Source organism: Ornithorhynchus anatinus, chromosome 16 (assembly GCF_004115215.2).
Source record: "Ornithorhynchus anatinus isolate Pmale09 chromosome 16, mOrnAna1.pri.v4, whole genome shotgun sequence".
Taxonomy (NCBI): Eukaryota; Metazoa; Chordata; class Mammalia; order Monotremata; family Ornithorhynchidae; genus Ornithorhynchus; species Ornithorhynchus anatinus.
This window is the reverse complement of record NC_041743.1, coordinates 1071423-1098616: the sequence shown is the minus strand read 5'-3', so window position 1 is coordinate 1098616 and position 27194 is coordinate 1071423. Positions and strand designations below refer to the sequence as shown.

The following is a 27194-nucleotide window of genomic DNA, read 5'->3' as shown; positions in this document are numbered from 1 at the left end:
GGAAGTCAATCAGTCAGTCGATTGTATTTATCGAGCGCTTATTGTGTGAGGAGCACTGTACTAAGCACTTGGGAGAGCGCGATATAACAATAGACACCATCCCCGCCCACAGTGAGCTTCCAATCCAACCCAGGGTTCCCGGGAAGGGGGTCGTGAGGCAGAGCCACTGGCGCCGGCGCCTGCAACCGCCGCCCAGGCGGGAGGAGGCTTGGTGCCAGGATGCGTCTGGGAGTCCCCGTCGGCGCTGGCGGGGTCTGGGTGCCTAGCTCCAGGGCCCGCAGCGGAGTGAGAGACCGTGTGCTGAACTCTCAGTTCCTGCGGCCCGAACCGAGACAGGAGACCGTGGCCCAGCCTCCAGGCCCAGATCCCCGAACCCGGCTTTGCTAGACCCTGGTGGACAAGATCACGTCTCTGCTGGTGACACCCACGTGTGCCGTGGAGTGGTGGATCTGGAGGGAAATGCCAAGAAGCGGGAGGGGAGAGAGGAGGGCCGCCTGGCCTGGCCTCACGGCAGCGGCGGGAGGGGGAGAGGGAAAGGGACCCGCCTGACCCTCTCATTCAACAGCCTCACCCGCCCGAGGCACAAAGACACCAACTCCCTCAGCCTCACCCCGGCTGACTCCGGGGCACCTCAAGCCCGGCCAGATGCAGGGGCCTGCAGGGTCTCCTGGGGACACCAAGGGGGCACAGGGCAGATTCAGCCTGATGGGGCAGCTCCCAATGAGACCAGGAGTGACCCCTTCCCTCCCACTCAGCCGCTGAGCAGACAGCTTTCCGGAGTACCTACCCGGATCCTCCGCATGGCGGCCACGATCTCCACCCTGCTGTTCGGCCGGGGTACGTCCAGGCTGCCGATGTACTGCGGGCGGGAAGGAGAAAACACACGTTAACACCGGGGCAGATTGAACTAAGCGCTGGGGTTAATATGAGATCAGGAGTTGGCCGCAGTCCCTAACCCACAGGGTGCTCGCAGTCTAAGTAGGAGGGAGACAAGATGTTGAATCCTCATTTTGCAGATTGGGAAATTGGGGCCCAGAGAAGTGAAGCGACTTGCCCAGGGTCACCCGGCAAGTGGCAGAGCCTGGATTACAACTGAGGCCTGGGGTCTTTCCACTAGGATCTGCCGAACCAGTCTGGCCCCTCCACAGTCACGACTAGCCACCACGACAGGGGGCCCAGGGCAGCCAGGAGGGTGTTCGGGACCTATCCTGTCTCTCTAAAGAGATAAAAATTCCTCCAAAGAAAAGTGCCCTGCCCTGCCCTCCACTCCAGGGCTCCTAGGCACTGCCCCCATCCCACACACCACCCTCTTGGGGTCCTGGCCCGTCAGGAGCCAGACCGTCTCCAACTACGACCTTTATTCCACTTTACTCCTCCCATTGATCCTTTGGGCTCCAGGCTCTCTGAGCCCAGACCTCCTTGTCCCGTTGACTCCCTCCTCTTCCTCCTCCACCACTCCCTCCCTCCGCTCTCATCCCCGCTCGGCTCCTTTTCCTGCCAGATCCCATCCCTCCCAGCCAATCGTCACCTCGGAGCCCCCTCTGCACCACTGGGAACGCTCGGTGATGCCCAGAGGCAGAATCTCCTCTATGACTAGCATGCCAAACTATACACATTAGCGCACAGATATGGCCAGATGTCAATGGACGTGCATCACGTGACGGGCAATTAGCAAACCCAACAACAGGGAAAGAGAGAGAGCCACACGGAGACAAGACATCAAACCAACAAACGGATAAGTAGAGGCACCGTGCCAACATTTGCCGACACCCAGATCCCCACACACCCTGCGCGCTCCACAAGTGGGCTCAACCGGCACACGTCCTTTTAGCCTGCCACAGAGTCAAGTCCAAGAAGGAAGATGCAGAGGTGGCCTTAGGTCTCGGCTGGGAAATGGGAAAGAGAAAGGACCTCCTAGGGGCCGGGGGGAGGTGGAGAGGGGGAGTTGAGGCTGGCCCTGCAGCCTCACACCCTTGTCAGGGATCCAACTTCCATCTTACATCCAGACCGGAACCCCCATGGCTGAGCCCCCTGGTCTTCCCCTTCTCCTGTCACCCTGCTCTCAGCTGCTGCTGGTGAGGGAACGCTACCAGGAGCTGGAGGCAGAGGGCTGGTCATTAGGGACGGGAGGGTCTTTCTGGGTCCTCTCTCCCCTGCAGCCAAGACAGCCGATTTCCCGGCCTACCAGCCCACCCGGCCCTCTCTCTGGCACCCCGTTGGCCCCCAGGGTCCCCCACAAGCTTCTCTCTGAGCCTGGGAGCCCAGGCTGTCGAGGCTCACCCCTCCCCCAGGAAACGGGGCGGTCTTGGGAAAGGCGGGGAGAGAGTAGGTCACGGCTCCCCCGTCCACCTCGGCTCAGGTCTCGGCAGAGCCGGTGGGGAGGGGGCCCCCGGCCTTTTGGTCCCCTCCAGAATGAGGGGGCTGGAGGAGAGGCCTTGGGGGCCTGAACACTAGGGAGGGGAAGGCTCAGGGTGAAACTTAATCCCAAAATTGGGAGTTTACTGTAAACATAATTACCCCAAGCAACCTTTGAACTCTTCTGCCCGACTCTGAGAACCTTTAAACTCTCCTCCAGATGGGTGACTCATAAAATCTTCTCCCTCCTACAGAGATGGAACCCCTGCAGGTGGTGCCGAGCTGCCCGCCCCCCCCCCCCCCCCCCAGCCAGTATTTCCTGGTAGGTGAATCACATTATTCAAACTCAGAGTTCCCACTGCTGCCTGACTCCTTCCAGGTCAGGTCCTCACACTCCGCGGGAACCCGGACGGTCCCAACCTGGATGCCCGTCCATACTGCCCGGGGGGTCCGTTCCCACTTTGCCCACGGTGTCCTGGCACCCCTTCCACTCACGGTGGACCCCTGCCCGATTCAAGAGAGAGACCGCTCCAACCAAGAGGGGCGAGGTCCTCTCAAAATGGACCTGCACCCTCCAGGGCCGATATCTCCTGGAGGGCAGGCACCCTAGGCATCATTCGGACCTCAAAGTCAATACTGTCACCTCTTGGGGGAACCTCCTTTCCTGAGCACCTGTGTGTGCTGAAGTAAATCACTGAGGACTTGGGACCCGCCACGGAACTCAAAGCGGAGATCCCGGCCCTGGAGGAGCTTACGCTCTCATGGAGTAGGAAGGCAGGCCCCATCTGCCAAGCAGACAGTAGGAAACAGCCACTCCAGACCCTCGGCCATCTTCAAGAAGCAGGAGGGAGGGAAGGCGAGAGGGCTGGTCTTCCTGCCCCAGGGGACACCTGCTGGCAGATACCCACGGAGGACGGAGTCCCGGGGGCCTAATCCAGCACTAACGCGATCGAGATCGACAGGAGCAATCCTCGGTCCCACCCACCCTGGGCAGGAAATGGGCCTTCTCACCTCGCTCCAGCACTCCAGAACTACCCAGGACGAGAAGCCCACTGGAGCCAACCACAGTGCTTTGAAATGGTCTTCTAAGAGGAGGAGGGGAAGGGGAAGCCCAGCGTCCCTCTCACGACAGAAAGGAAGGACAGCTCTCCCAGGATCCTCTCAGGATGGAGGTGCCACCCTCAGACCAAGGGGGTGCGGGTCAGGTTCAGGTGGACTAGCTGACTTTCCTGGGATTGGGTCCACTAACTCCACTGAGCTCTCCCAAGCGCCTAGAGTAGTGCTCCACATACACTTGACTGTAAGCATCTTGAGGGCAGGGATCAGGTCTTCTTACTCTCTTGCACTCTGTAGTGCTTGGTTCAGGGCTCTATACATTATAGACTGTAAGCTCCTTAGGGCAGGGATCATGTCTACTAACACTACTGCATTCTCCCAAGCTCTCAGTACAGCGCGCGGCACCCAAGACGCTCAGCAAATATTGCCCGCTCTCCTGCCCAATTCCAGCCAGTGGGAGAGAGCTCCTCCCTCCCAGGAACTACCAGGCGTGAGTGTAGATGCCAAGCCGCCTGGTACTTTCCCCTGGATCAGATAGTGGGCCCTCTGCAGCTCCTTCTCCCCAGTCAGAACCTGATTTTCCTCTTCAAAATGCTCTCCATGAGAGGTGTCGGCATGCAACACCCCAGAAGCAGCTGCTCCTCCCTTCTCAATGCTCCCCGCACCCCCCATCCATTTCCCTATTCCAACTGCAGGTCCCCTGGCACTCTCCCTCCCTGGCCGTGCCCGGCTGCCAAGGCTCCCCGCTCAACGGTGCCAACTTTTCATCTGGCGCATGAGGGTGGAAAGCAGGCAGGGCTTTCCCAGGGACGGGGGGTGGGGGCTCCCGGGCCAGAAAGACGTACATTTGGAGCTCTTCAGAACAGGGAACTTGGTCAGATTCCTCGCATCGGATCTTTCCCCCGGGATAGTTCCAAAAGGAAACAGAAGTCACACCGGCTGGGAGGGAGGGAGGGAGGGAGGGAGGAGAATTTTGCAGGGGTGTCTGGGATGGCCATCACCTCAAACACCAGACTTGCTGAGGCCTCCTTGCAAACAATGGGGTGGAGAGGAAACAGGAGGGGTGACATCCCCTTGTGGGAGCTGGGGAAGGGAAGACAGGATGTGGGGCGTGTGTGTGTGTGTGTGTGTGTGTGTGTGTGTGTGTGTGTGTGTGTGTGTGTGTTTGTGTGTGGGAGGGGGCGCCTGCCTCTTCAACACCTTAGGGAAGTGGGAGAGGAGAGGAGAAAGGAGGGCAGGGGAGGGGAGAGGAGAGTCTTGTAAGAAGGAGTTGCAGGAGCTCCTGACCTGCTGCAGATTCCTTCATTCAGTTCCTAAAATTGTATTTGAGTACTTACTGTGTGCAACACACTGTACTAAGGTCTCCTTGGAGAGCCCCTCCCCTCCTCTCCCCCACCACCCATCTCAGGTAACCTGAGCAGCTCCAGGGTCCACTGGAGCCCACACTGCTGTTACTCCTTCCCCAGCAGGGCAGGGCTCCTGCTCCATTCACAGACCCTCCCCAAGCCTGGGAAAGCTCAAGCCACGGGCCTGGTTCCTCTCCCGAAATCCCCCCGCCCGCCCCCGCCCCCAACTGCTGCACCGCCACGGCCATCCCCCGCTGGACCGGGCCCCACGGACGACCGGCCCGGAAGGTGGGGACTCTCCCCTCCGGCTCCCTCCCCTTTCCCTCCAGACCAGACCCCGCTCATCTGGGAGGACCTGCCTGAGCCAGCCAGACCCCAAAGTTCTGGGGGGTGACCGCGGAGAGGGGGATGACATTCTTCCTGGCCAGGAGGGTCAGCTCCTCCCCTCCACAACCCCCCTTCTCCCCCATGGCCCTCCCTTTGGCTCCATTTTGCCTATCCAGCCCAAAGGCTACAGCCCCTCCGCTTCACCCACACGTCCCGATCACATTAGGAGCCAGGGACCAACTCCAACCGCTAGACTCTATGTCCCTCCGGGGCAGGCATCAGATCTACTCTGTAGTACCCTCCGAAGCGCTCGGCGCACAGAATACTGTACACCCCAAAGGCAGGGATCGAGTCCACTCACTTTGTTGTACTCCCCAAAGCGATCAGAACAGTGTCCTGCGCACAGATCTGATGTACTTCCTAAGCGCTCAGTACAGTTCCCTACACACAGAATACCCCGAGGTCAGAAGTCGGGTCTAGTCACCCTGTTGGTACTCTCCCAAGCGCTCAGTGGCCGGCACAGCTCGCCCTCTAGACTGTGAGGTCGTTGTAGGCAGGGAAGGTGTCTGTTCGTTGTGTTGTACTCTCCCAAGCGCGATAAATACGATCGAATGAACGAATGAATGAATGAGCGGCAGGCACTCAGTCGGTACTGCTGAAGGATTCCGAGGTGGCTTTCTGGGGTGGGAGGTGGGAGTTCCACCCTCCGTTTAATAAGCGCGAAAGCTAGAACACGCTGCAACCGAGGGCTGTGAGCAGGAGGGCCCTCGCAGACTAGGGAAGGCCGGGCTGGGACCGGTTAATGTTGTTTAGGAGAGGAAGCAGCTGGGGCCGGGCCGATACCCACCCTCCCAGGATAGCTCTCTCTCTCGGCCCAGAGGGAATCTTAATGCCGCGTTTGGATTTCACTGCACCTGCCAAGAAGGAGCATAGATTCCTGGCCCACAACAACAGAACAAAAACCAGGTTCTTCCCTTCCTCCCGCAAGGCTACAAAGTCCTCGGTCGGAGGGGGTGGGGGTGGGGGGAAGGATGGGAGCCAAGCGACCTTGACCGCGGAGGTTGGAGTCTCAACCCTGTCCAAATCAGCCAACAGGTGCCTGGAATATGCGGCAGGTGGCTCAGGCCCGCAGCGCTTAGGGCACGATTTGGGCACCCTCTGACCACGGGGCGGTGGGGCAGCCCCCAGTGGGGCCAGCGATGCCCCACCACACCCAGGCCATCAGCACCTCAGGCTTCGGGCCTGGCGGGGGCAGCCCCGGACTCCTCCCGGAATCGAGGCCGGGCTCCGGGAGCTGCGGCCCATCCCGACCCAGAAAGAGGGAAGACCAACGATGCAGCAGGAAGCGCAGCAGCCACCGCCACACGGGTTGTGTGCATTTATAAGAAACAAAGCACCGGAGCGAGCTGATCTGCTGTCTGTCGCCTGGCCCGCACAGGACATTTATCTTCTCCCCGCCGAAAAGTGAAATGCCTCGGCGCCAATGCCTCTTGCCAGCCAAAGGAGAACCAGGAAGAAGGAAGGATCGGATAGTCCTGGGGGAGGGCGGTGGGATGGGGAAGAGGAAGTGAAGGAGGGTTGGTGGGGGCGGGGAGTGGGGTGGAGGGGGGGGTGCCTGAACCAGCCGGCCGGCATGGGAGCGGCCAGGTCTAGACTCCCAGAAAGGAAGGTCCTCAAGAGGTCATCTGGTCCAAGCCTCTGCCTCCAAGCAGGGGAACGATTCAATCACCCAGAACAGATGGGTTTTTTTTCTATTCTTTCTTGAAGGGCCTGAGGGTGAAGGAGTTGACAATCTCCCTCTGTAGCACGTTTCAGCGTTTTATGGTCCTGACGGCCAGAAGGCATGCCTCATTCCAGTGCAAGCATTCGTTCTCTCTCTCTCCCCACCCCCTTCCCTTCCCTTCCTTTCATCAGGCAGAGGGCACTGCCTGTTGGTCAATTACCCACGGACCATCTCCCTCTCTAGATGAAATCCGAATTCCTAGAACAACTCCTCATCGGGTCTACTTTCCGCCCTCGTTAGTAACATTTGCCCCTCTCCTCCGGACTCCCTCCAATCCATCCATCAATAGCATTTACACCGTGCCTACTGGGTACCCAGCACTGGACTTGGAAGAATCCTTTAGCATTAGTAGGCATGGTCCCTGCCCTCGAGAAGCTTATAGTCTGGCCGGAGAGAGGGACCCACAGATAGGAAAGAGTAATGGGGTATAAAGATAGGGACATAGGCCCTGGGGGGTAGTGAGTGCCCAAATGCTTAGGTGGCGGGATGGGGCTGAAGTGAGCTCGTTGTGGGAGGGGAATGTGTCTGTTTATTGTTGTACTATACTCTCCCAAGCACTTAGCACAGTGCCCTGCACACAGTAAGCGCTGAATAAATACGATTGGATGAATGAATGAATGAAAGTGGGAGCAGGGCACTGTGACAGGAAAATCAGAGATAAATCAGAGAAGGCCTCTAGCAGAAACCATATGCGGGACAGGGACTGTCTCCAATCTAATGACTCCAGCATTTAGAATAGTTTCTGGCACATAGTAAGTGCGTAATGAATGCCATAAAAAAAGGAGGGAGCTTTCCGGCCCCCCCGCACCTTTTAGTGGGCGGTGACCGGAGAGGACGATCCCATGATCCCGGCTCCCGTGGGGCTGCAGTGCTCACTGGGGGCCAGCTTCCGGCTAGTCGCGGGGCAGGACCAGCAAGAGAGACCCCAAGTTGGGGGAGGTGGCCGCATCTGGGCGCATGGAGCTGGAGGCCGGGGGCCGCCCAAGTCGGTTGGGCTGTGGGGAGTCCCGCTGGTCTCCCACACGTCCCTGGGGCCAGGCGTACCGACGGGCAGCACCCAGGTGACGCTGGTCCAGCCCCTTCCCCCCCACAGGCCACCAAAGGAGCGCCTTTAAGCTCCCCTGGCCAATGAGGGTGCCGTCCCCCGGGAGGTTTGGCTATCCGTCGAAAGGCCCGGGAGATGAGGCAGAATCCTACTTCACCTTGCAAATAAAACACTGCTCTTTAAAAATAGAGTGTGTCTCTCCCTCTCTCTCCCACACACAGATGCACATCCATACATAGAGAAGCAGCGTGGTCTAGAGGACAGAGCACAGTCCTGGGAGTCGGAAGGACCTGGGTTCTAGTTCCAGCTCTGTCACTTGACTGCTGTGTGACCTTGGGCAAGTCATTTCACTTCCTCTGTGCTTCAGTTACCTCATCTGTAAAACAGGGATTAAGCCCGTGAGACCTATCTGGGACAGGGACTGGGTCCAACCCGATTTGCTTGTCTCCATCCCAGTGCTTAGAACAGTGCCTGGCACACTGTTAGTGTTTAACAGATACCACGGTTATTATCATTATTATTATTATAACACACAGGAAAACACAGGCATGCGCAGCCTGCTTTCAGGAAGACCTGACCCCTCAAACCACAGGTGTTCCCAGATTAGATTCTCCACACGGTGCCACCATGCTGGGAGAATCCATTTGAAATGCTGCAGACTTATTAGCGATTTGGCAGGGGAAAAAGGCCGGTCCAGTGAGGGCCGGTGGAGGAGGTTCTGTTAGTCATCTCTGCTGGGCCCCGGGAGGCTCCGGGTCTGATTCAAAGTGGCGGCTGCCGTCAGGGAGAGAGAGGCAGAGGCTGAAGAAATTCAACAGAGATGGGAGCAGCTGAAATGTACTTTATTATAGTAATAATCATCATTGGAATTAAGTGCTCACTCTGCACCAAGCACCGTACTAAGTGCTGGAGTAGATACCAGACAGTCAGATCGGGTACAGCGTCCAACCCACCCAGGGCTCACAGTATAAGTAGGAGACAGAAGAGATATTGAATCCCTGCTTTACAGATCAAGGCCTGGAGAAGTGAAGTAATAATTATAATAATAATAATAAAGTTGGCATTTGTTAAGCGCTTACTGTGTGCAGAGCACTGTTCGAAGCATTGGGGTAGATACAGGGTAATCAGGTTGTCCCACGTGAGGCTCACAGTCTTCATCCCCATTTTACAGGTGAGGTAACTGAGGCACAGAGAAGTTAAGTGACTTGCCCACAGTCACCCAGCTGTCAAGTGGCAGAGCTGGGATTCGAACCCATGACCTCGGACTCCCACGCTGCTTCTCAAGCGACTTGCCCAAGATCACAGAGCAGGCAGGTGGCAGAGCCGGGGTTAGAATCCAGGTCCTCTGATTCCCGGGCTCACACTCTTTCCACTAGGCCACGAAGCTTCTCTAGACTGTGAGCTCGTTGTGGGCAGGGCTTATCGCTCTTTATTGTTGTGCTGTGCTTTCCCAAGCGCTCTGCGCACCGTAAGCGCTTAATAAATACTACTGGATGAATGAATGACCCTCAGCCATGACGTGACAGAAAGACTGGGACCTCTTAGAACATTCGCTGGGCACTGAGCTTCTGCAAACCCATCTCCTCCTTGAAGCCTTCCCAGATTCATTTCTCCTCCCCACAGGTTGAATTCCCGACAACCACTTCAGCACCTGTATACTCACAAACTCACAGAGTGCTTATATACACAGCAGTTTATATATTTAAGCACTCGGTCATCGACACATCCACTTCTCCTTCCTCTCATCTGTAGTTCAGTCTCCCTGCTCCATTTATAAGCTCCTTGAGGGCTGGAATCATGAGTAACTCTACTGGACTCTCCCAAGGGCACTCAGTAGACTATAAGCTCCCGTTCCTGGAGAAGAAGCACGGCCTAGTGGAAAGAGCCCAGGGCTAGGAGTCAGAAGACCTGGGTTTGAATCCCAGCTCTGCCACGTGCCTGCCGTGTGACCTCGGGCAAGACGCTTCACTTCTCCGTACCTCAGTTCCCTCATCTTTTATAGTCAGTCTCTCACTCCCGGACCTACCGAGAAGTACGAGGTTCTATTAGCGACGGCGTTTAGTAAGTACTTACTCCATGTTAAGCGCTGTGGTACACACGAGATGATGGCAGAGGACACCGTTCACCGTCCCGCATGGGGATCACGGTCCAAGGGAGGGAGACCGGGGGTTTGAACGCCATTTTACAGAGAAGACTGAAGCTTCAGAGTGGTTACGGGAGGCCCGTCAGCACTCACGAGGTCTGGTCCCACTCGCCCTGCGAACCCCAGGACCCCCACAAGTCCCCACGGGAATCGTTTTCTCCAGCGGGGCCTCCCTCGAGGCCGAGACTGGGCACTGCTCGGAGAGGGGCACTGGGGCCATTTTGGCCTGCACCCACCAGGGTCGCCCCATGCTTACGGCTGAATGTGGGCCAGGAAGGGAAGGGGAAAAAGACACCCGCTTAGGACTAACCCAACCATCCCAGGTCAACCGATAGTATCTCGTGGCCTGGGGGAGAGAGCAGAAGACCGGACACCAGGACACAAAGGTTCTAGTCCAGGCTCTGCCCCTGCCTGCCATGTGACCGTGAGTAAATCACTTGACCTCTCTAGTCTTCCGTTTCCCCATTTATAAAATGAGCAGTAAAACACCAGTTCTCCTTCCCCCTTGAACCTTGAGCTCCTCGGGGAGGGAATGGGACCGATCCGATGACCCTGTATCTACCACTGTGCTCGATACCTAGTAAGCGCCTAATAAATCCCATCACCATTGTAAGTAATAATGTTGGTATTTGTTCTAGCATGCCTACAGAGAGCAAAGCGCTGCTGTACCGAGAGCTTCGGAGAGGGCAACGGAGGAGGTAGAAGGCAAGCTCCATGGCTCCCACAAACTCTCTTTTTCCCAGGCCAGGACCGGCTGCCTCTGAGCCACGAGGAAGAGGAGGAACAGGGAGAAGCAGAAATCCTCCCGGTGCCAAAAAAATTCCAGGACAAGCACGGGGCCCGATCTGGTAGAACAAAACACCCTGCTTGTCACTTCTCCCACCCAGACGGGAGACAGAAGGGCGGAAGATGCGGGGAATTTCTGGCTGTACATCAGAAAGCGTTTGCTGATGGAGAAGCTTGCTTAAGTGAGAAGCTCCGCGGTGAGGTGGCACAAACTCTGGGACCCTCTCCGGCGGGGTTCGCAGAAACCACTTCACCTGCACAGGTAATAAGCCTTTCTCCGCTCCCACGAAGCACAGTGGTTGCAAGGGAAAAGATGCAGTAATGGACAGGGGTGGCCAACCTAACCCTCACCTCCCCCCGGAGGGTTTCAAGTCTTGCCGGATGGCTCGGTCTCACAGGAAGGGATGGGGGCGCGTGCCCAGGGCACGGCTTGCCAGTGTGCCCGGTCCTTCAGAGAGAGTCTCTGGGTCCAGTCAAAACAGCTCTCAACCAGCTGCTGACGTCCGCCTTGCTGCCGGCGGGAGGTCGCCGCCACCCTCCCTCTCCCCCCCCTTCCCAAGGACACAGGTGTCAGAGCTGCCGATCCCAACTTCCAGAAACCTCCAGCCGTCCTCCCGGGAGGGGCACATCCCGATATCACGTGCGTGGGGTTGACGGAGGCTCGGCCGGAACATCGGGGGGCCCCCGGTCTCAGAGGGCAGAGAGGCCGGCAGGTCCCCGGCGGGGGTGGGTCGGGGAGGCCTCCTGTGGTCCCCGGCCCCTACCCCGAAGTGAGGACCCTGGGGCAGGATGGGTCCCAGCGGCCAAGGATCCAAACCACCCCTTAAGGGAACTGTGGAGGGAGGGTCCAAACCTCAGGATCGCCCATCCATCACCCATGGCCGCGCTCACCTATCCAGCCCCCATCCCAAGCACAGACAATTATGTGCATTCCCACAGATGCTTACTCTCAACAGTGACAGGACTCTCACTCAGACTTCAGGGCCTTCGATAACATACTCCCACGGGCTCACACCCACGGAGGACGTATCCAGTCATTCGATCGTATTCATTAAGCGCTTACTGTGCGCAGGGCACTGTACTAAGCTACCCAGCGGATTCACACTCACGTAATGGACTCACCCCTACGCGGTGGACTCCCGCACTGCCCCTACCGCTCACCCAGGGCGGACTCACACTCACTAGGCGGATTCTCATGCATGCCACACTTTGGCCCGCGCATTCACGCCATGGACTCCCACGTGCACTCTCACCCAGAGTGGACACCTCGTGCCCTGTCCCTTGGCCTTGCTCGCCCTTCTCCTCAGCCTTGCGTGCCCTGCCCCTCAACCCCTCAGCCTCGCGTCCCCCGCCCCTCATCTTCTCGTCCTCACGCCCTCTGCCGCTCAACCACTCGGTTTCGGGCGCTCTGCCCCTCAACCTCTTGTACTCACACACTCGGCTCCTCATCACCTCGGCCTTGGGCGCTCTGCCCCTCAAACCTTCGGTCTCGTGCGCTCCGCCCCTCAACCCCTCGGCCTTGCGCGCTCGGCCCCTCAACCCCTCGGCCTTGGGCATTCTGCCCCTCAACCTCTTGTACTCGCACGCTCGGCTCCTCATCCCCTTGGCCTCGGACGCTCTGCCCCTCAACCCCTCGGCCTCGCACGCCCTGCCCCTCAACCTCTTGGCCTCACGCCCTCTGCCCCTCAGCTCCTCATCCTTGCGCCCTGTGCCCCTCCACCCCTCTTCCTCGCGTTCTCTGCCCCCGACCCCTCTTCCTCTCGTTCTCTGCCCCCCGACCCCTCTTCCTCTCATTCTCTGCCCCTCGACCCCTCTTCCTCGTATTCTCTGCCCCTCGGCCCCTTGTCTTCGTGCCCTCTTCCCCTCAGCTTCTCATCCTCACGCCCTCTGCCCCTCCACCCTTTGGTCTTCGTGCCCTCTGCCCCTCAATCCCCCGTCCTCGCGCCCTCTGCCCCCCATCCCTCGTCCTCACTCTCTGCCCTTCAACCCCCCGTGCTCGCGCCCTCCGCCCCCAACCCCTCGTCCTCACTCACTGCCCCTCCACCCCCTGTGCCCCTGCACCACCCCCCGTCCCCGGGCGCCCTGCCCTGCCCTGCCCGGCCCCCGGTCCCCGGCCCCGGGCCCTCCCGGCGGCCGCACCTTGGCCTCGAAGCAGATGCCGTGCTGGAAGGCGTCCTCGTTGTGCAGCGGGATGCGGAGGTCGTGCCCGTCGTCCACCAGGTTGTACTTGGTCTGGCTGGGCATGGCGGCCTCCCCGCGGCCCCGGCCCGCCGAGCGCGGGGCCCCCCGAGCCCCAGACCCCGAGCCCCCCGAGCCCCCCGAGCCCCCGAGGCCGGCCGGACCCAGACGGCCGGACGGAGGGGCGAGCGGCGCTGGCGAGGGCGATGGGGAGCGGGGGTGGCGGGCGGCTGTCAGCGGGCCGAGCGGCCGGGCCCTCCCCTCCGCACCCCTCCCCGGCCCGCCCCTCCCCGCCCCGCCGGGCCGCTCCTCCTCGGGGGGCGGGGTCTCCCCCGGACCCGCCCCCGCCCCTCGGCCGGTCGGCCCGTCAAGCCTTTCCCGCCTTTCGGGACCCCCCTCGCGCCCCCCAACGGCTCTGGCCCCTCCCTCCCTCCCCCCTCCTTTCATCCCTCCCCCCAGCCCGGGGGTCGACCTCCCCCCTCCCCCCATCTCTCCCTCCCTCCCTTCCTTCCTCCCCTCATCCCTCCCTCCATTCCGGGGGTCGCGGCCTCCTCCCCCCCCTCCCGCCCCTCCTGCTGGCCAGGGACCCCTGCGCCGAGCCCCCACCCCTCCCCAGCCTGCGGGAGACGGGGGTCCCCGTGCCCTGACCCTCGCCCCCCAGGCCCCTGCCAACCGACTTACTGCATTCGGTCAGTCAGCCATTCAATCGTAAACCCTACTGAGAGCTCACCTCCTCCAGGAGGCCTTCCCAGACCGAGCCGCCCCCTTTCCCTCTGCCACTCTGCTCTTCCCCCTTCCCCTCCCCTGGGCACCGCGCTCGTCTGTACATAGTATTTATTACCCTATTTATTTTGGTGATGAGGTGTATATCGTCTTGATTCTGTTTAGCTCGATGGTCTCGTCTCATTTTGTTCTGTCTCCCCCGTTTAGACTGGGAGCCCGTCATTGGGCAGGGATGGTCTCTATCTGTTGCCCCATTGCACAGAGTAAGCGCTCAATAAACACTACTGAATGAATGAATGAATTCATTAAGCCCTTACTAGGTGCGGAGCACCGCAACAAGCGCTCGGGAAGGTTCGACACGACAAGAAACGGGGACCGTCCCTGCCCGCAACGAGCTCCCGGTCTCGGTGGGAGACAGACATCAGTATGAACGGGCACCCCCCTACCCTGGCCCTCCCAGGCCTCTTCCCCCAGCCCCCCCGGCTTCCGAGTCACTGCAGCGATGATTCTTTCATTCAGTCATATTTACGAAGCGCTCACTGTGTGCGGAGCGCCGCACGGAGCCCTTCGGAAAGTACTCTACGGCGAGAAACGGTGACCGTCCCCGCCCACGACGAGCTCACAGTCTAATAGCGTTGGTATTTGTTAAGCGCTTACTATGTGCGGGGCACTGTTCTAAGCGCTGGGGTAGATACGGGGTAATCAGATTGTCCCACGTGAGGCTCACAGTCTTAATTCCCATTTTACCAGATGAGGTAACTGAGGCACAGAGAAGTGAAGCGACTGGCCCACAGTCACACAGTTGACGAGCGGCAGAGCCGGGAGTCGAACCCATGACCTCTGACTCCCAAGCCCGGGCTCTTTCCGCTGAGCCACGCTGCTTCTCTAGAGGGGAGGAGAGGGACGTCAATATAAACAGACACCTATAGATGATAAATAAAATCACAGCTGGGAGGGAAAGCAAAGGGAGCAAGTCAGGGCGACGGATGACGGCGGAGTTGGTGATCGAGCACCCGCTGGGGTGGAGGCGCTGTACTAAGTGACTGGAAAGTTCACAGCGAAGTGGTGGCACGTAGCTTAGCACGACCTTTCCGCCGCTCGTAACCTGCTTCCCGTCCCGGCCTGGGAGCCGTCCGTGACCGGGCCTGAACCGTGTTACACGCCGAAGGGACTTTCCTTCCTCTCCCGTTTCCACCGTTCGGGATGTACCGCTGCCCTTTCCAGCCAGGGCTTCCTCCTTTTCCGGTCGCTCAGATCCCTGACACAAATGTCCCACCCATGGGTTGTTTCCTTAAATAACGGCGTGCTGAAGACTCAGAGAAGTTAATCACGCACATTATGCCGGAGAGGCTGTGTTACGTTCCCATATATTAACAGAAGTCCCCAGTCCCGTCTCCCGGAGAAAGGCACCACTGAGATCTTTTTATAAAAACAAACAGAGACATTCACTTTGGCTGGTGCAACCTCTCTACAGGCCAGTGTCTCTGAGATCTGAGAATACCCCCCTCTCAGATAATGCCACAAGTTCACTGAAATGGGAAACTTTAACTCTTTTCCTTCCATTTCCCCATTCGCTTAATGAAATAAACGTAGGTTTTGATTGCAGCCCGCAAATTTGCTTTCTCCCCACCCCGGTTTACTCTCCAAGCGGCGAGATCATATGTTACCATAATTTGATGTCTATAAGGTGAGGGGTGTGGAAAGTGTGAAAATCAATCCACTAGACGATAAGCTTCTTCGGGGTCGGAATTGTGCCTACCATCTCTACTCTCTCAACTGTTTAGGACAGTGCTCTGCGCACACTGAGCGCTCGATAAATACCACCAGTTGAGGGTGAATTAAGGCCATACAGTCAGTGACATCTTTGGTTTCAGCTTAATGAATCACAACTTGAGAGTGTGCATTATGTGTGTGGGATGTGTGCCGTGGAACAAGTTAAGGGAAAGAACCCGGGGCTGGGAGTCAGGAGAGCCGGTTGTAATCTCCGCCCTGCCCCGGCCTGCTGGGTGACCTTGGGCACTCTCTGGCCCTCAATTTCCTCCTCTGTAAAATTGGGATAATAACGCCTGCTCTCCCTCCCTCTAAAAGTGTGAGTAGTGTGTGGCCCGGGGACTCTTCCCAGCCCGAATATCTTGGGAGAAGAGGAAACGAGGGCTTGGTCAGGGAAGGCCTCTTGGAGGAGACGTGCTTTTAATAAGGTTTCGAAGGTGGGGAGAGCGACCACCCGTCGGATATGGAGAGGGAGAAGGTTTCAGGTCAGAGGTAGGGCGTGAGCGGGAGGTCGGCCGTGAGATAGATGAGATCGAGGTACAGTGAGTAAGCTGGCATTAGAGGAGTGAAGTGTGTGGGCTGGGTTGGATAAGAAAGCAGCAAGTTAAGGTAGGAGGGGGCAGGGGGATTGAGTGTTTTAAAACCGACGGTAAATCAGTCAGGCAGTCGATTGTATTTATTGAGTGCAGAGCACCGTACTCAGCGCTTGGGAGAGTACAGTATAACAGACACATTCCCCCCCACAGTGAGCTTACAGTCCAGAGGGGGAGACAAACATAAATAAATAAATTACTGATATGGACGGAAGTGCTGTGGGGCTGGGAGGGGGGGATGAAAGGAAGGTGATGGTATGGAGTTTGGGGAAAAGAAAAACACTTGCTCCCTGCCCCTCCAAGGGGTTTAAAAATCTAATGGAGTTAGGCTGTAAAGGCTGAATATTTTCCCACCTTCTCCCCCGGGGCCCTGGCCTCCTCTGTAGCTGTCTCTGGCGGCGGCCTAACCCTTGGTCTGCCTGGTTACTCCTCTCCCTCCCTCTCCATCCTACCATCTGTCCCTGCCCCACTGCCATCCTCCGCCCGGTTCCTCAGCTCCTGAACCTCTGCCCCCAGAATTCCTCTCTGTCTTCCCCTGTTAGCGTCAGCTTTTGTCCCGTGGGCTCCCTCCCCGCTCCCATTCCTTTGGCTGTTTGCTGGGGGCCCTTCGTCTCTCCCTGCCCCTCCTGCCCTCGGCCTGTCACGCACCATCACCATCATCGTCATCCAAGTTAACGAGCGTCTGCATTGGGCAGAGAGAGCTGGACAAGGGTGGGAGTGGTAATTAATTAGACTCAGCCCCCGCACCCCTCCGCCCCCCGCCTCCCGCCCTCCAAGAGCTTGTGCAGCCCAAGGCGAAGACAGACCCAGAAACACACGATCCTCAACTTCAACGATTCCATTTGCGACAGCTGAACATAATAATAATAATGATGATCATGATATGTGGCATTTGTTAAATGCTTACTATGTACCAGCACTGTACGCTTAGAACAGTGCTGGGCACATAGCAAGCGCTTAACAAATACCATCAATATTCATTATTATTAATAATGTTGGTATTTGTATTTGTTAAGCGCTTACTATGTGCCGAGCACTGTTCTAAGCGCTGGGGTAGACACAGGGGAATCAGGTTGTCCCACCTGGGGCTCACAGTCTTAATCCCCATTTTACAGATGAGGTAACTGGGGCACCGAGAAGTTAAGTGACTCGCCCACAGTCACACAGCTGACAAGTGGCAGAGCTGGGATTCGAACTTATGACCTCTGATTCCAAAGCCTGTGCTCTTTCCACGGAGCCACGCTGCTTTTCCAGCGTTATTATAATAGTATTATTATTTCTGTGCGCTGGAGTAGATAGAAGGTAATAATAATGAATAATAACTGTGGTATTAGTTAAGCACTTACGGTGTGCCAGGCACTGTACTAAGCGCTACGGCGGATACAAGCAAATCAGGTTGGACACAGTCCCTGTCCCACGTGGGGATCACAGTCTCAATCCCCATTTTGTAGATGAGACAACCGAGGGCCAGAGAAGCGAAGTGACTTGCCCAAGGTCACACAGCAGACAAGGGTGAGAGGCGGGATTAGCACCCATGACCTTCTGATTTCCAGGCCCGTACTCTATCCACTACGCCAAGCTGCTTCTCTACCAGTCTTAATCCTCATTGTACAGATGAGGCACCTGAGGCCCCGAGAAGTGAAGTGACTTATGCAGGTCCACACAGCAGCAGACAAATGGAGAAACTGGGATTAGAACCCAGGTCCTTCTGATTCCCAGGCCTGTGCTCTAACCACTAGACCACGCGGCTGAACATGAGGGGCCAGAGCTGTCCCAAGACCCCACGGGGACCCAGAGACCCCCGCCCCACTCCTCTCACCGGGCTGGAATTCATAAAGAGTGGACAGTCCCTCCTCCCTCAGCTCCAGCGGGAAGACAGGCCTTGGCCACCACAGACGGGGTTTGGCCTCCTCAGGGCAGGGGGGACGGGGCACTGAGGCATTCAACGTAGCAGTCAATCAATCGATCAATCAATCGGGGCGGCCCAGCCCCGGCGGGGTGTCCCCTCTTTGGATCCTCCGTCTCTCTCTGGCTATTTTCTCCCCCTTTCCAGCTGTTCTGCTCATCTCCTCTTTTCCTTTCTCCCTCTCCCCCGCTTTGCTCCTCTCTCTTTCGTATTCTTCCTTTCTCCCTTTTTCTGTCTGTGAATCTCTCTCGGTAGAGAAGGAGCGTGGCTCAGTGGAAGGAGCATGGGCTTGGGAGTCAGAGGTCATGGGTTCGAATCCCGGCTCTGCCACTTGTCAGCTGTGTGACTGTGGGCAAGTCGCTTCACTTCTCTGGGCCTCAGTGACCTCATCTGTAAAATGGGGATTAAGACTGTGAGCCTCACGTGGGATAACCTGATTACCCTGTATCTACCCCAGCGCTTAGAACAGGGCTCTGCACATAGTAAGTGCTTAACAAATACCAACATTATTATTATTTCCCCTTATTTTATGTCCCCTTGGTGTCCACTGTGGGGAGGGGCCGAGAGAGCGAGAGAAACAGAAATTCAGAGAGAGAAGGGAAAGAACAGAGACAGTCAGAAAGAGACTCGGAGAGAATGTGGAACAAAAGCCCACAGAGAGAGAGGGTAGAGACTTGGGGAGAGAGAGAGACCGAGAGATATTCAGAGGGAGAAGGGCAAAAACAGAGACAGTCAGAGAGAATCTCAGAAAAAATGTGGGACCAAAACCCACAGGGAGAGATGGGAGAGACTGGGGGAGAGAGCGAGACCAACAAAAATTTAGAGAGAAGGGAAAAAACAGAGACAGTCAGAAAGAATGTGGGACAAAAACCCATAGAGATAGTAGAGACGGGGTGGGGGGAGAGAGACAGAGACAAACACAGACAGGCAGAGGCTAGAGACAGACAAGCAGGCAGACACTCTCGGAAAGAGTGAGGAGGCAGAGGGGGGGAGTAGAAAAAGGAGGCCGGGAGGGGTGAGAGACCCACGTCCACAAGCCCACACCCACTCAGTCTTTCCCAGAACGAGGGGGTGGGGGGTTGGGGAGCTAGGATCTGGCGTTAAGGAAAAGTGGTGCTGCAGCACTCCCCCGGGGGGAAGAAAACTCAACAAGTTTTTAAAATTACATCTGCGGGGGGTACAGGTCTCACCCCCGTTTAAAAAAGTAATGATTTTGGGGAGGTAAAAATCGGGTTAGTGCAACCCAACCCCCTATCAAAGGTCCAACCCCCTCACGCCGAATCCATCCCAAGGCCTTTGGGGCTTAGTCTGGGGGCTGTCTTATCAACCCCAAAGCACCTCCACACAAAACTCCAAACCTTGGAGATGTTCTATAGAGAAAAGCGGGTGCGCCGAAGAAGGCGAGCTGGTGTTCTCTGTGACCCATTGTCTCCCTTTGGACTTTGGGTTGGGGGTGAAAAGTCAGAAGCAGCCAGCCCAGATGTGATTAGCTGAGCTCCCCTTGTCATCCAACCCCCACCCCCCACGACACACACACACACACACACGTGTGCACACACACACGCACGCACACACTTGTTATCTTTCCAACTCTGCAGGAAAGGGGAGGCCCTGGGTGTTAATAAAAGCAAACCCTGTTGTTTTCTGAGCATTTCAGGAGGGCGGTCTGGTAAAGTGACCCTGCTTTATCCAAATCCAGCTTTAGCCTGCTTCCCATCACTGCCAACTGCCTCTTGGCCTTAAAAGGGCTGGTAATCTCCAGAGTAAAGCCCTCTGGCTTCCCCGCTGGCCTCTTCCCCCACCTCTTGGCTGTGGCTTCCTAGAATCCATGCTGGGGTGGGGTGGGAGAGGCGGTGGTGAGGGGCAGCCAGATCTAGGGGTAAAAGCCCGGGACAGGCCGTCGGGAGGCCCGGGCTTCCCTGCCACTATCCCCCTGGGTGACTTTGGGCAAGTCGATTAACTTCTATAAAATGGGGATTAAAAGTGTGAGCCTCACGTGGGACAACCTGATTACCCTGTACCTTCCCCAGCACTTAGAACAGTGCTTGGCACGTAGTAAGCGCTTCACAAATACCAACATTATTATTCTCTGTGCCTCAGTTTCCTCATCTGTATAACTGGGAGTTATTAACACCCAGTTGTACAGATGAGAGACCTCATCTCCTTATCCTTTGGAGTGTGAGCCCTGCCTGGGCCAGGGACTGTGTCTATTCTGATTTATTTTGTTCCTACCCCAGTGCTTATCACAGTCCACTGTAGGGAGGAACACCTAATCCCTATCGTAATTATTGGAGCAGCTGGAATACCTCTCTGTCCGGCAGGACAGGGGAAGCATTCCTCAAATCAATCAATCAATCATATTTATTTCCCAATACTGAGACTTCCCTTCTGCATCACTCTTGATCTTGGAGATTCACCCTTTAATCACCCCTCCCTCAGCCTCGTAACATTTACGTACAGATCCATAATTCATTTATTTAAATCAACGTCTGCCTTTTCCTCTAGACTGTAAACGCCTTACGGGCAAGAAACGTGTCTACCAAATCTGTTGTACTCTCCCAAGTGCTTAGTACAATGGTCTGCACGCCGTAAGTGCTCAATAAATACGATTGATTGACTGGAAGCAGCTCCGGGGCAGGAAACTGCAAGTCGACGATGCAGGGAGGGGCCGTCCTTGAGACTGGGAGCGAGGAAACGATTTTCGGTCACGCGTGGGCTCCCTCGGAACTGAGGGCCCTGGAGGGCCCGGCATCCTTCCTACACTTGCCCTCTTCCTCTTCCCGGGAGACCTGGAACGGAACAGACGGCACAGGGCCTCCCGCGGCAGAGCAGGGAAGAAGTGGGAAAGACTTCTTTCTCTGAAGAGAAAAATGGGAACCGTATAAGCAGGGTGACTTGGTAAAAAGATCCCAGGCCTGAGAGTTACCCGCCCTGGGTTCTAATCCCTGCCTGCTGTGGGATCTTGGGCAACTCACTTCCCTCTTCTTTACCTCATTTATCTCATCTGTAAAATGGGGATTAAATCCCACTCTCTCCTTCTTAGACCGTGAGCCCCATGTGGGACAGGAACTGCATCCAACCTAACTCGGATCCACTCCGGTGCTTAGAACTGTGTTTGGTGCATTGAGCTTAACAAGTACCATATTTTAAAATAAAATTAGTAGCAGCGGTGGTAATTCCTGAGCATCCAGCCCCTGGGTCCACTGCACTGTACTGAGCGCTTGAGAGATGCAACAGAAGCACTAGAGGGGTTTTCTGCCCACTCCATCCCAGCTCAGACAGGTACTGGGGAAAATTCCCTGTGCGTGCCTCGCTCTCTTTCTTTTATGGTTTTTGTTAAGCACTCATTATGTGCCAGGCACTGTACTGAGCACTGGAGTAGGTACAACCTAATCAGGTTAGACAGAGTCCATGTCCCACATGGGGCTCATAGTCTTACTCCCCATTTTACAGATGAGGGAACTGAGGCCCAGAGAAGTGAAGTGACTTGCCCAAGGTCACCCAGCAGACAAGTGGCAGGACCGGCATTAGAACCCAGGTCTTCTGCCTCCCTGGCCCGTGCTCTCCCTAGTCCAGGCGGTCTCTTGTAAGACTGGAGAAGAGAAGGCTGGTCTCTACATCCACAACTTGATGTAACGTGATAATTGCACGTGTCGTAGAGGCGCAGTCTCCCATGTGGAATTCCTTCCTTAGACTGCTGGAATCTGATGGGATGGGGTGGGGGTGCGAGAAGGAGAGGGAGAGAGGGAAAGAGAGGGAAAAAGAGAGAGCGTGAGGGTATTTGTTTCGGGGGCATGCATGGAGTGCCACCTGGCGGACTTGCAGCCAATCAGGGATAATAATAATAATAATAAATATAGTATTTGTTAAGCGCTTACTATGTGCCCAGCACTGTTCTAAGCGCTGGGGGAGTTACAAGGTAATCAGGTTGTCCCACGTGGGGCTCACAGTCTTCATCCCCATTTTACAGACGAGGTACGGGAAGCAGCGTGGCTCAGTGGAAAGAGCCCGGGCTTGGGAGTCAGAGGTCATGAGTTCGAATCCCAGCTCTGCCACCTGTCAGCTGTGTGACTGTGGGCAAGTCACTTAAGTTCTCTGTGCCTCAGTTACCTCATCTGTAAAATGGGGATTAACTGTGAGCCTCACGTGAGACAACCTGATTACTCTGTATCTACCCCAGAGCTTAGAACAGCGCTCGGCACATAGTAAGCGCTTAACAAATACCAACATTATTATTATTATCATTAACTGAGGCCCAGAGAAGTGAAGTGGCTTGCCCAAGGTCACCCAGCAGACAAGTGGCGGAGTGGGATTAGAACCCGTGTCCTTTGACTCCCAAGCCTGTGCTCTTGCCTCTAAGCCTCGAGTTGGGCGACTCGTGGGATGAGCGCAGGCTTTCTAAGTGGAGCCCGCAGGCCTCAGTGGCCCTTCCCCCTGCAGCCCCTCCTCAGCACTGACCCTCAGCCGGGGCGGGGGACGAGAGGCCAAACCAGCCAAACAATCGGTGGTGTTTATCGATCACTGGTATTTATTAATAAGTCGGGAGGAGAGAGGTCCCGGGCTAACCGGGGCTTGATAATCAATCGATCAATCAGTGGTACTTATTGAGCGCTTACTAGGTGCAGAGCACTGTACTACGGATTGGGGAGAGTGCAGTCGGTCATATTTATTGAGCACTTTCTGGGTGCAGAGCACTGTACTAATCACTTGGGACAGTACAACACAAAAATATAACAGACACTTTCCTTGTCCACAATTTTTACTTACTGTGTGCCAGGCACTGTACTAAGCACTGGATATCAGAGACACATTCTCTGTCCCACGAGGGGCTCCCAGTCGCATTGTTCCCATTTTTCAGATGAGGTAACTGTACCTCACCTTATTACTCGCCTACTACAACCCAGCCCGCACACCTGGAGCTAACCTTCTCTTTATGCCTCAATCCCGACTATCTCGCCGCCGATCCCTCGCCCACGTCGAGCCTCTGGCCTGGAAGACCCTCCCTCCTCAAATCCGACAATTCCTCTCCCCCACTTCACAGCCTTATTGAGGGCCCACCTCCTCCAAGAAGCCTTCCCTAAGCCCCCTCTCTTTGCTCTTCTCCCACTCCCTTCTGTGTCGCCCTGACTCGCTCCCTTTGTTCTTCCCCACCCAGCTCCACAGCATTTATGCACAAATCCGTAATTTATTTATTGATATCAATGCCTGTCTCCTCCCATCTAGACTGGAAGCTCGTTGTGGGCAGGGACTATATATGTACTGTTGTATTGTACTCTCTCCCCAAGTGCTCGGTACGGTGCTCTGCACACAGTGAGCACTCGGTAAATGTGATTAAATGAATGAAATAATGAAGAGGCAGTAGCAGTGGAAAATAGGTGTCTAGGAGAGGTTCATTAGGGAAGGCCTCCAAGAGGAGGTGGGCTCTCAGAAGTGTTTTGAAGATGGGGAGAGCTCTGATCTGCTGGATGTGCAGGGGAAGGGAGTTCCAGGCAGGAGGGAGGGCATGAGAATTCATTCATTCATTCAATAGTATTTATTGAGCGCTTACTATGTGCAGAGCACCGTACTAAGCTCTTGGAATGTACAAATCGGCAACAGATAGAGACAGTCCCTGCCCACTGATGGGCTTACAGTCTAATCGGGGGAGACAGACAAGAACAATGGCAATAAATAGAGTCAAGGGGAAGAACATCTCATTAAAACAAGAGCAAATAAATAGAATCAGGGTGATGTACATCTCATTAAACAAAATAAATAGGGTGATGAAGATATATACGGTCGAGCGGACGAGTACAGTGCCGAGGGGAGGGGACGGGAGAGGGGGAGGAGCAGAGGGAAAGGGGGGAGAAGAGGGTTTAGCTGCGGAGAGGTGAAGGGGGATAGAGGGAGCAGAGGGAATGCCCCTCTCCAGGGCCTTCCCGGCCGAAGTCACTGCTCTTTGGGTTTCGTAACAAGGCGAACGAGTTTCCTCGGCTCCCTCCTTCCTCTCGAAAGAAGCCAGATGACGTGGACAGAAAACGATATAGGAGAAGGCCTATTTCCGAACCCTCCCTCTTTCCTTTCCCCCACTCTGGTCACCTTCTCCAAGGTCCCTCCATTTTTCTGATAAACATCTTCCCAAGAGGTAGAAGACAGGATCCCAGTGATGGTTTGTAGCTGGGGATCGTTTCCCTGGACCACTGGAAAGGTCATTCAGTCTTTCGCTCGATCGATCTCATTTCTTGAACGCTTACTACGTGAGCACTGTACTAAGTGTTCCGTTTCTATCTACCCCAGCGGTCGGCACAGAGCTGGGCACCTAGTAAACTTTTAATAGTCAAAAGAGCCTGGCCGGGTGTTCCTTGGGTGGAGATGCTTGGTCAGGTCAGGGGGTTGGCCACAAAGGGGCGCCACGGCCCTAGGATGGAAACCTCACCCGGCCCTCGGGTGGCAAGAAAGCGGGAAAGTGGAGCGGAGCCTGCACCCAGGCCGGTGGTCCCGTGGGCACGAGGGTCGCCGGTCCTGCCCCCCGACCCCTCTTTGACCTCCAGTCGCCTGCCCGGTCTCCTCCGGGCATCATCCGGAGGAGACCGGGCATCATCGACGCCATGCACTGAGCTCCTGCACTGCACAGTGGACTGGACTAAGTATTGGGAGAGTGCCAGGTTCTAACAACAACTATAATAATAATAAGGGTATTTGTTGTTAGTAATAATATTGGTATTTGTTAAGCACTTACTATATGCGGAGCACTGTTCTAAGCGCTGGGGTAGATACAGGGTCATCAGGTGGTCCCACGTGAGGCTCACAGTTAATCCCCACTTTACAGATGAGGTAATTGAGGCACAGAGAAGTGAATTGGCTTGCCCACAGTCACACAGCTGACAAGTGGCGGAGCCGGGATTCGAACCCATGACCTCTGACTCCCAAGCCCGGGCTCTTTCCACTGAGCCATACTGCTTCTCTAAGCGCTTACTATGTTCCAGGCACTGTTCTAAGCGCTGGGGTGAATACAAGCAAATCAGGGTGGACCCGGTCCCTGTCCCGTGGCTCAGTGGAAAGAGCCCGGGCTGGGGAGTCAGAAGGACACGGGACCTAATCCCAGCTCCGCCGCTTGTCAGCTGAGTGACCTTGGGCAAGTCACTTCGCTTCCCTGGGCCTCAGTTCCCTCCTCTGTAAAATGGGGATGAAGACTGTGAGCCCTCCGTGGGATGACCTGATTACCTTGTATCTACCCCAGAGCTTAAAACTGTGCTTGGCACATAGTAAGCGCTTAACAAATACCAACATTATTATTATTATTATGTTGAGATCACAATCTCAATCCCCATTTTAGAGAGGCACAGAGAAGTGGCCTTGCCCAAGGCCGCACGGCAGACAAGCGGCAGAGCCGGGATTAGACCACGACCTTCCGACTCCCAGGCCGATGCTCTGTGCACAAGGTCATGCTGCTTCCCCGTACTCTCCCAAGCACTTGGTACAGTGCTCTCCACATTGTAAGCGCTCAATAAATACCATAGATTGAAGGCATAGTCCATTCCTTCCACTGCTTTATAATCTAGGAGAGATAAGGAAACAAATCCTTTTATCTGACTCTGGCTTAGACCCCCCCCCCAGGGAGGGAAACACATTGTCTTTTCCCCCAAAGTATGCAGAAGACTGCATTGATTGTGTTGTCCTTAACCTCAGCGTTTAGTGCCGGGCTTGGTACAGAGTATGTGCTTAATAAATACCACAATTATTAATATTACCATAATAAATGCCTCCCCATGGCTCCATGGTCTTCTGCATTTTGGCTCATCTTTCTTTGTGGATCTGTTGCCAACGTCCCCCTTCCCCCCCAGACACACACACACACACACACACACACACACACACACACTCCCAATCAATCAGTGGCATTTATTGAGCACTTACTAAGTGCAGAGCACTGTACGAAGCACTTGGGAGAGGACAACGGAACGCAGTCGGTGGACGTGTTCCCTGCTCACGCGGAGCTCCCCTCCTCATACTCAGACTGTGAACCCCTTAGGGATCAGGGACCGTGGCTAGACGGCATCCATCTCCCAACATTTAGTACAGTGTTTTGCCCCAGGCAAGTGCTTAATAAGTGTTATTATTTTTTAATGGTGCTTCTTAAGTGCTTACTATGTTCCAGGCACGGCCCTAAGCGCTGGGGTAGATACAAGCTAATCGGGTTGGATACGGTCCAGGTCCCCCAAGGGGCTCACAGTCTCAATCCCCATTTCACAGAAGAGACATCTGAGGTAGAAGAGAGACAAGTGGCAGTCTGGGAGATGCGTACCCATTGGACAGATGGAGAAATCGAGGCTCCGAGAGGAAAGCGCTTCTGTCCGCTCTGTCCGTTCTGGGGGAGTTGGCGGGGCGCATCCCCGCCCGCCCACTGAGAAGCAACGCGGCCTCTCGGCAAGAGGCCGGGCCCGGGAGTCAGAAGTCGCGGGTTCTAACCTCGTCTGCCGGGTGACCTCGGACAAGCCGCTTCACTTCTCTGGGCCTCAGTTCCCTCATCTGCAAAATGGGGATGAAGGACCGTGGGCCCCACGTGGGACAACCTGCTGACCTCGTATCTACCCCCGGCGCTTAGAACGGTGCTCGGCCCACAGTAGGCGTTTAACGGATTCCCGCATCCTCTGTGCGCAAGGTCGGCTCGGTGACGAGAGCCCGGGCACGAGAGTCAAAGGACGCGGGTTCTGATCCCGGCTCCGCCACGGAGAGACAATGGGGCCCAGTGGCAAGAGCCCGGGCACGAGAGTCGGAGGACTTGGGTTCTGACCCCGGCTCCGCCGCCGGGAGACCTCGGGCAAGCCACTTCGCCCCTCTGGGCCTCGGTTCGCTCATCTGTCAAATGGGGGTGAAGACTGAGAGCCCCTCGTGGGACCACCTGATGACCTCCTGGCCACCTCAGTTCCCTCGCCTGTCGAACGGGGCTGAAGCCGGCGAGCCTCCCGTGGGACCACCTGATGGCCCCGGATCTCCCCCAGCGCTCAGAACAGTGCTCTGCGTATAGTGAGCGCTTAACGGCTACCGACGTTATTACGATTACCGCAGCGCTTAGAAGAGTGGTTGGCGCCTAGCCGCGGCATTCTGCCGAAGGTGGGCCTGCCCCCTCCCCGGAGTCCGGCCCGTGGAAGCCGAGGGTCGGAGCTTCCGCCTGCCCCCGCGGCCCCCGCGGGAGGCTCCGCC

General features: G+C 56.3%; 1 protein-coding gene across 4 annotated transcripts in view; it reads right to left on the bottom strand.

Annotated features, from left to right (window-relative positions):
* Positions 1-13132, bottom strand: part of LOC100087340 (nitric oxide synthase 1 adaptor protein) — a 52656-nt gene extending 39524 nt beyond the window's left edge. For all 4 annotated transcript variants that reach the window (XM_039914320.1, XM_039914321.1, XM_029080999.1 and 1 more), the window contains exons 1-2: positions 12981-13132; positions 788-859 (exon numbers count right to left, since the gene is read on the bottom strand). In XM_039914320.1, the coding sequence (XP_039770254.1) occupies positions 788-859; positions 12981-13085 (177 nt within the window). In that variant the 5' untranslated portion in view covers positions 13086-13132. The remainder of the gene's footprint in view (positions 1-787; positions 860-12980) is intronic.
* Between the last annotated feature and the right edge of the window lie 14062 nt (positions 13133-27194).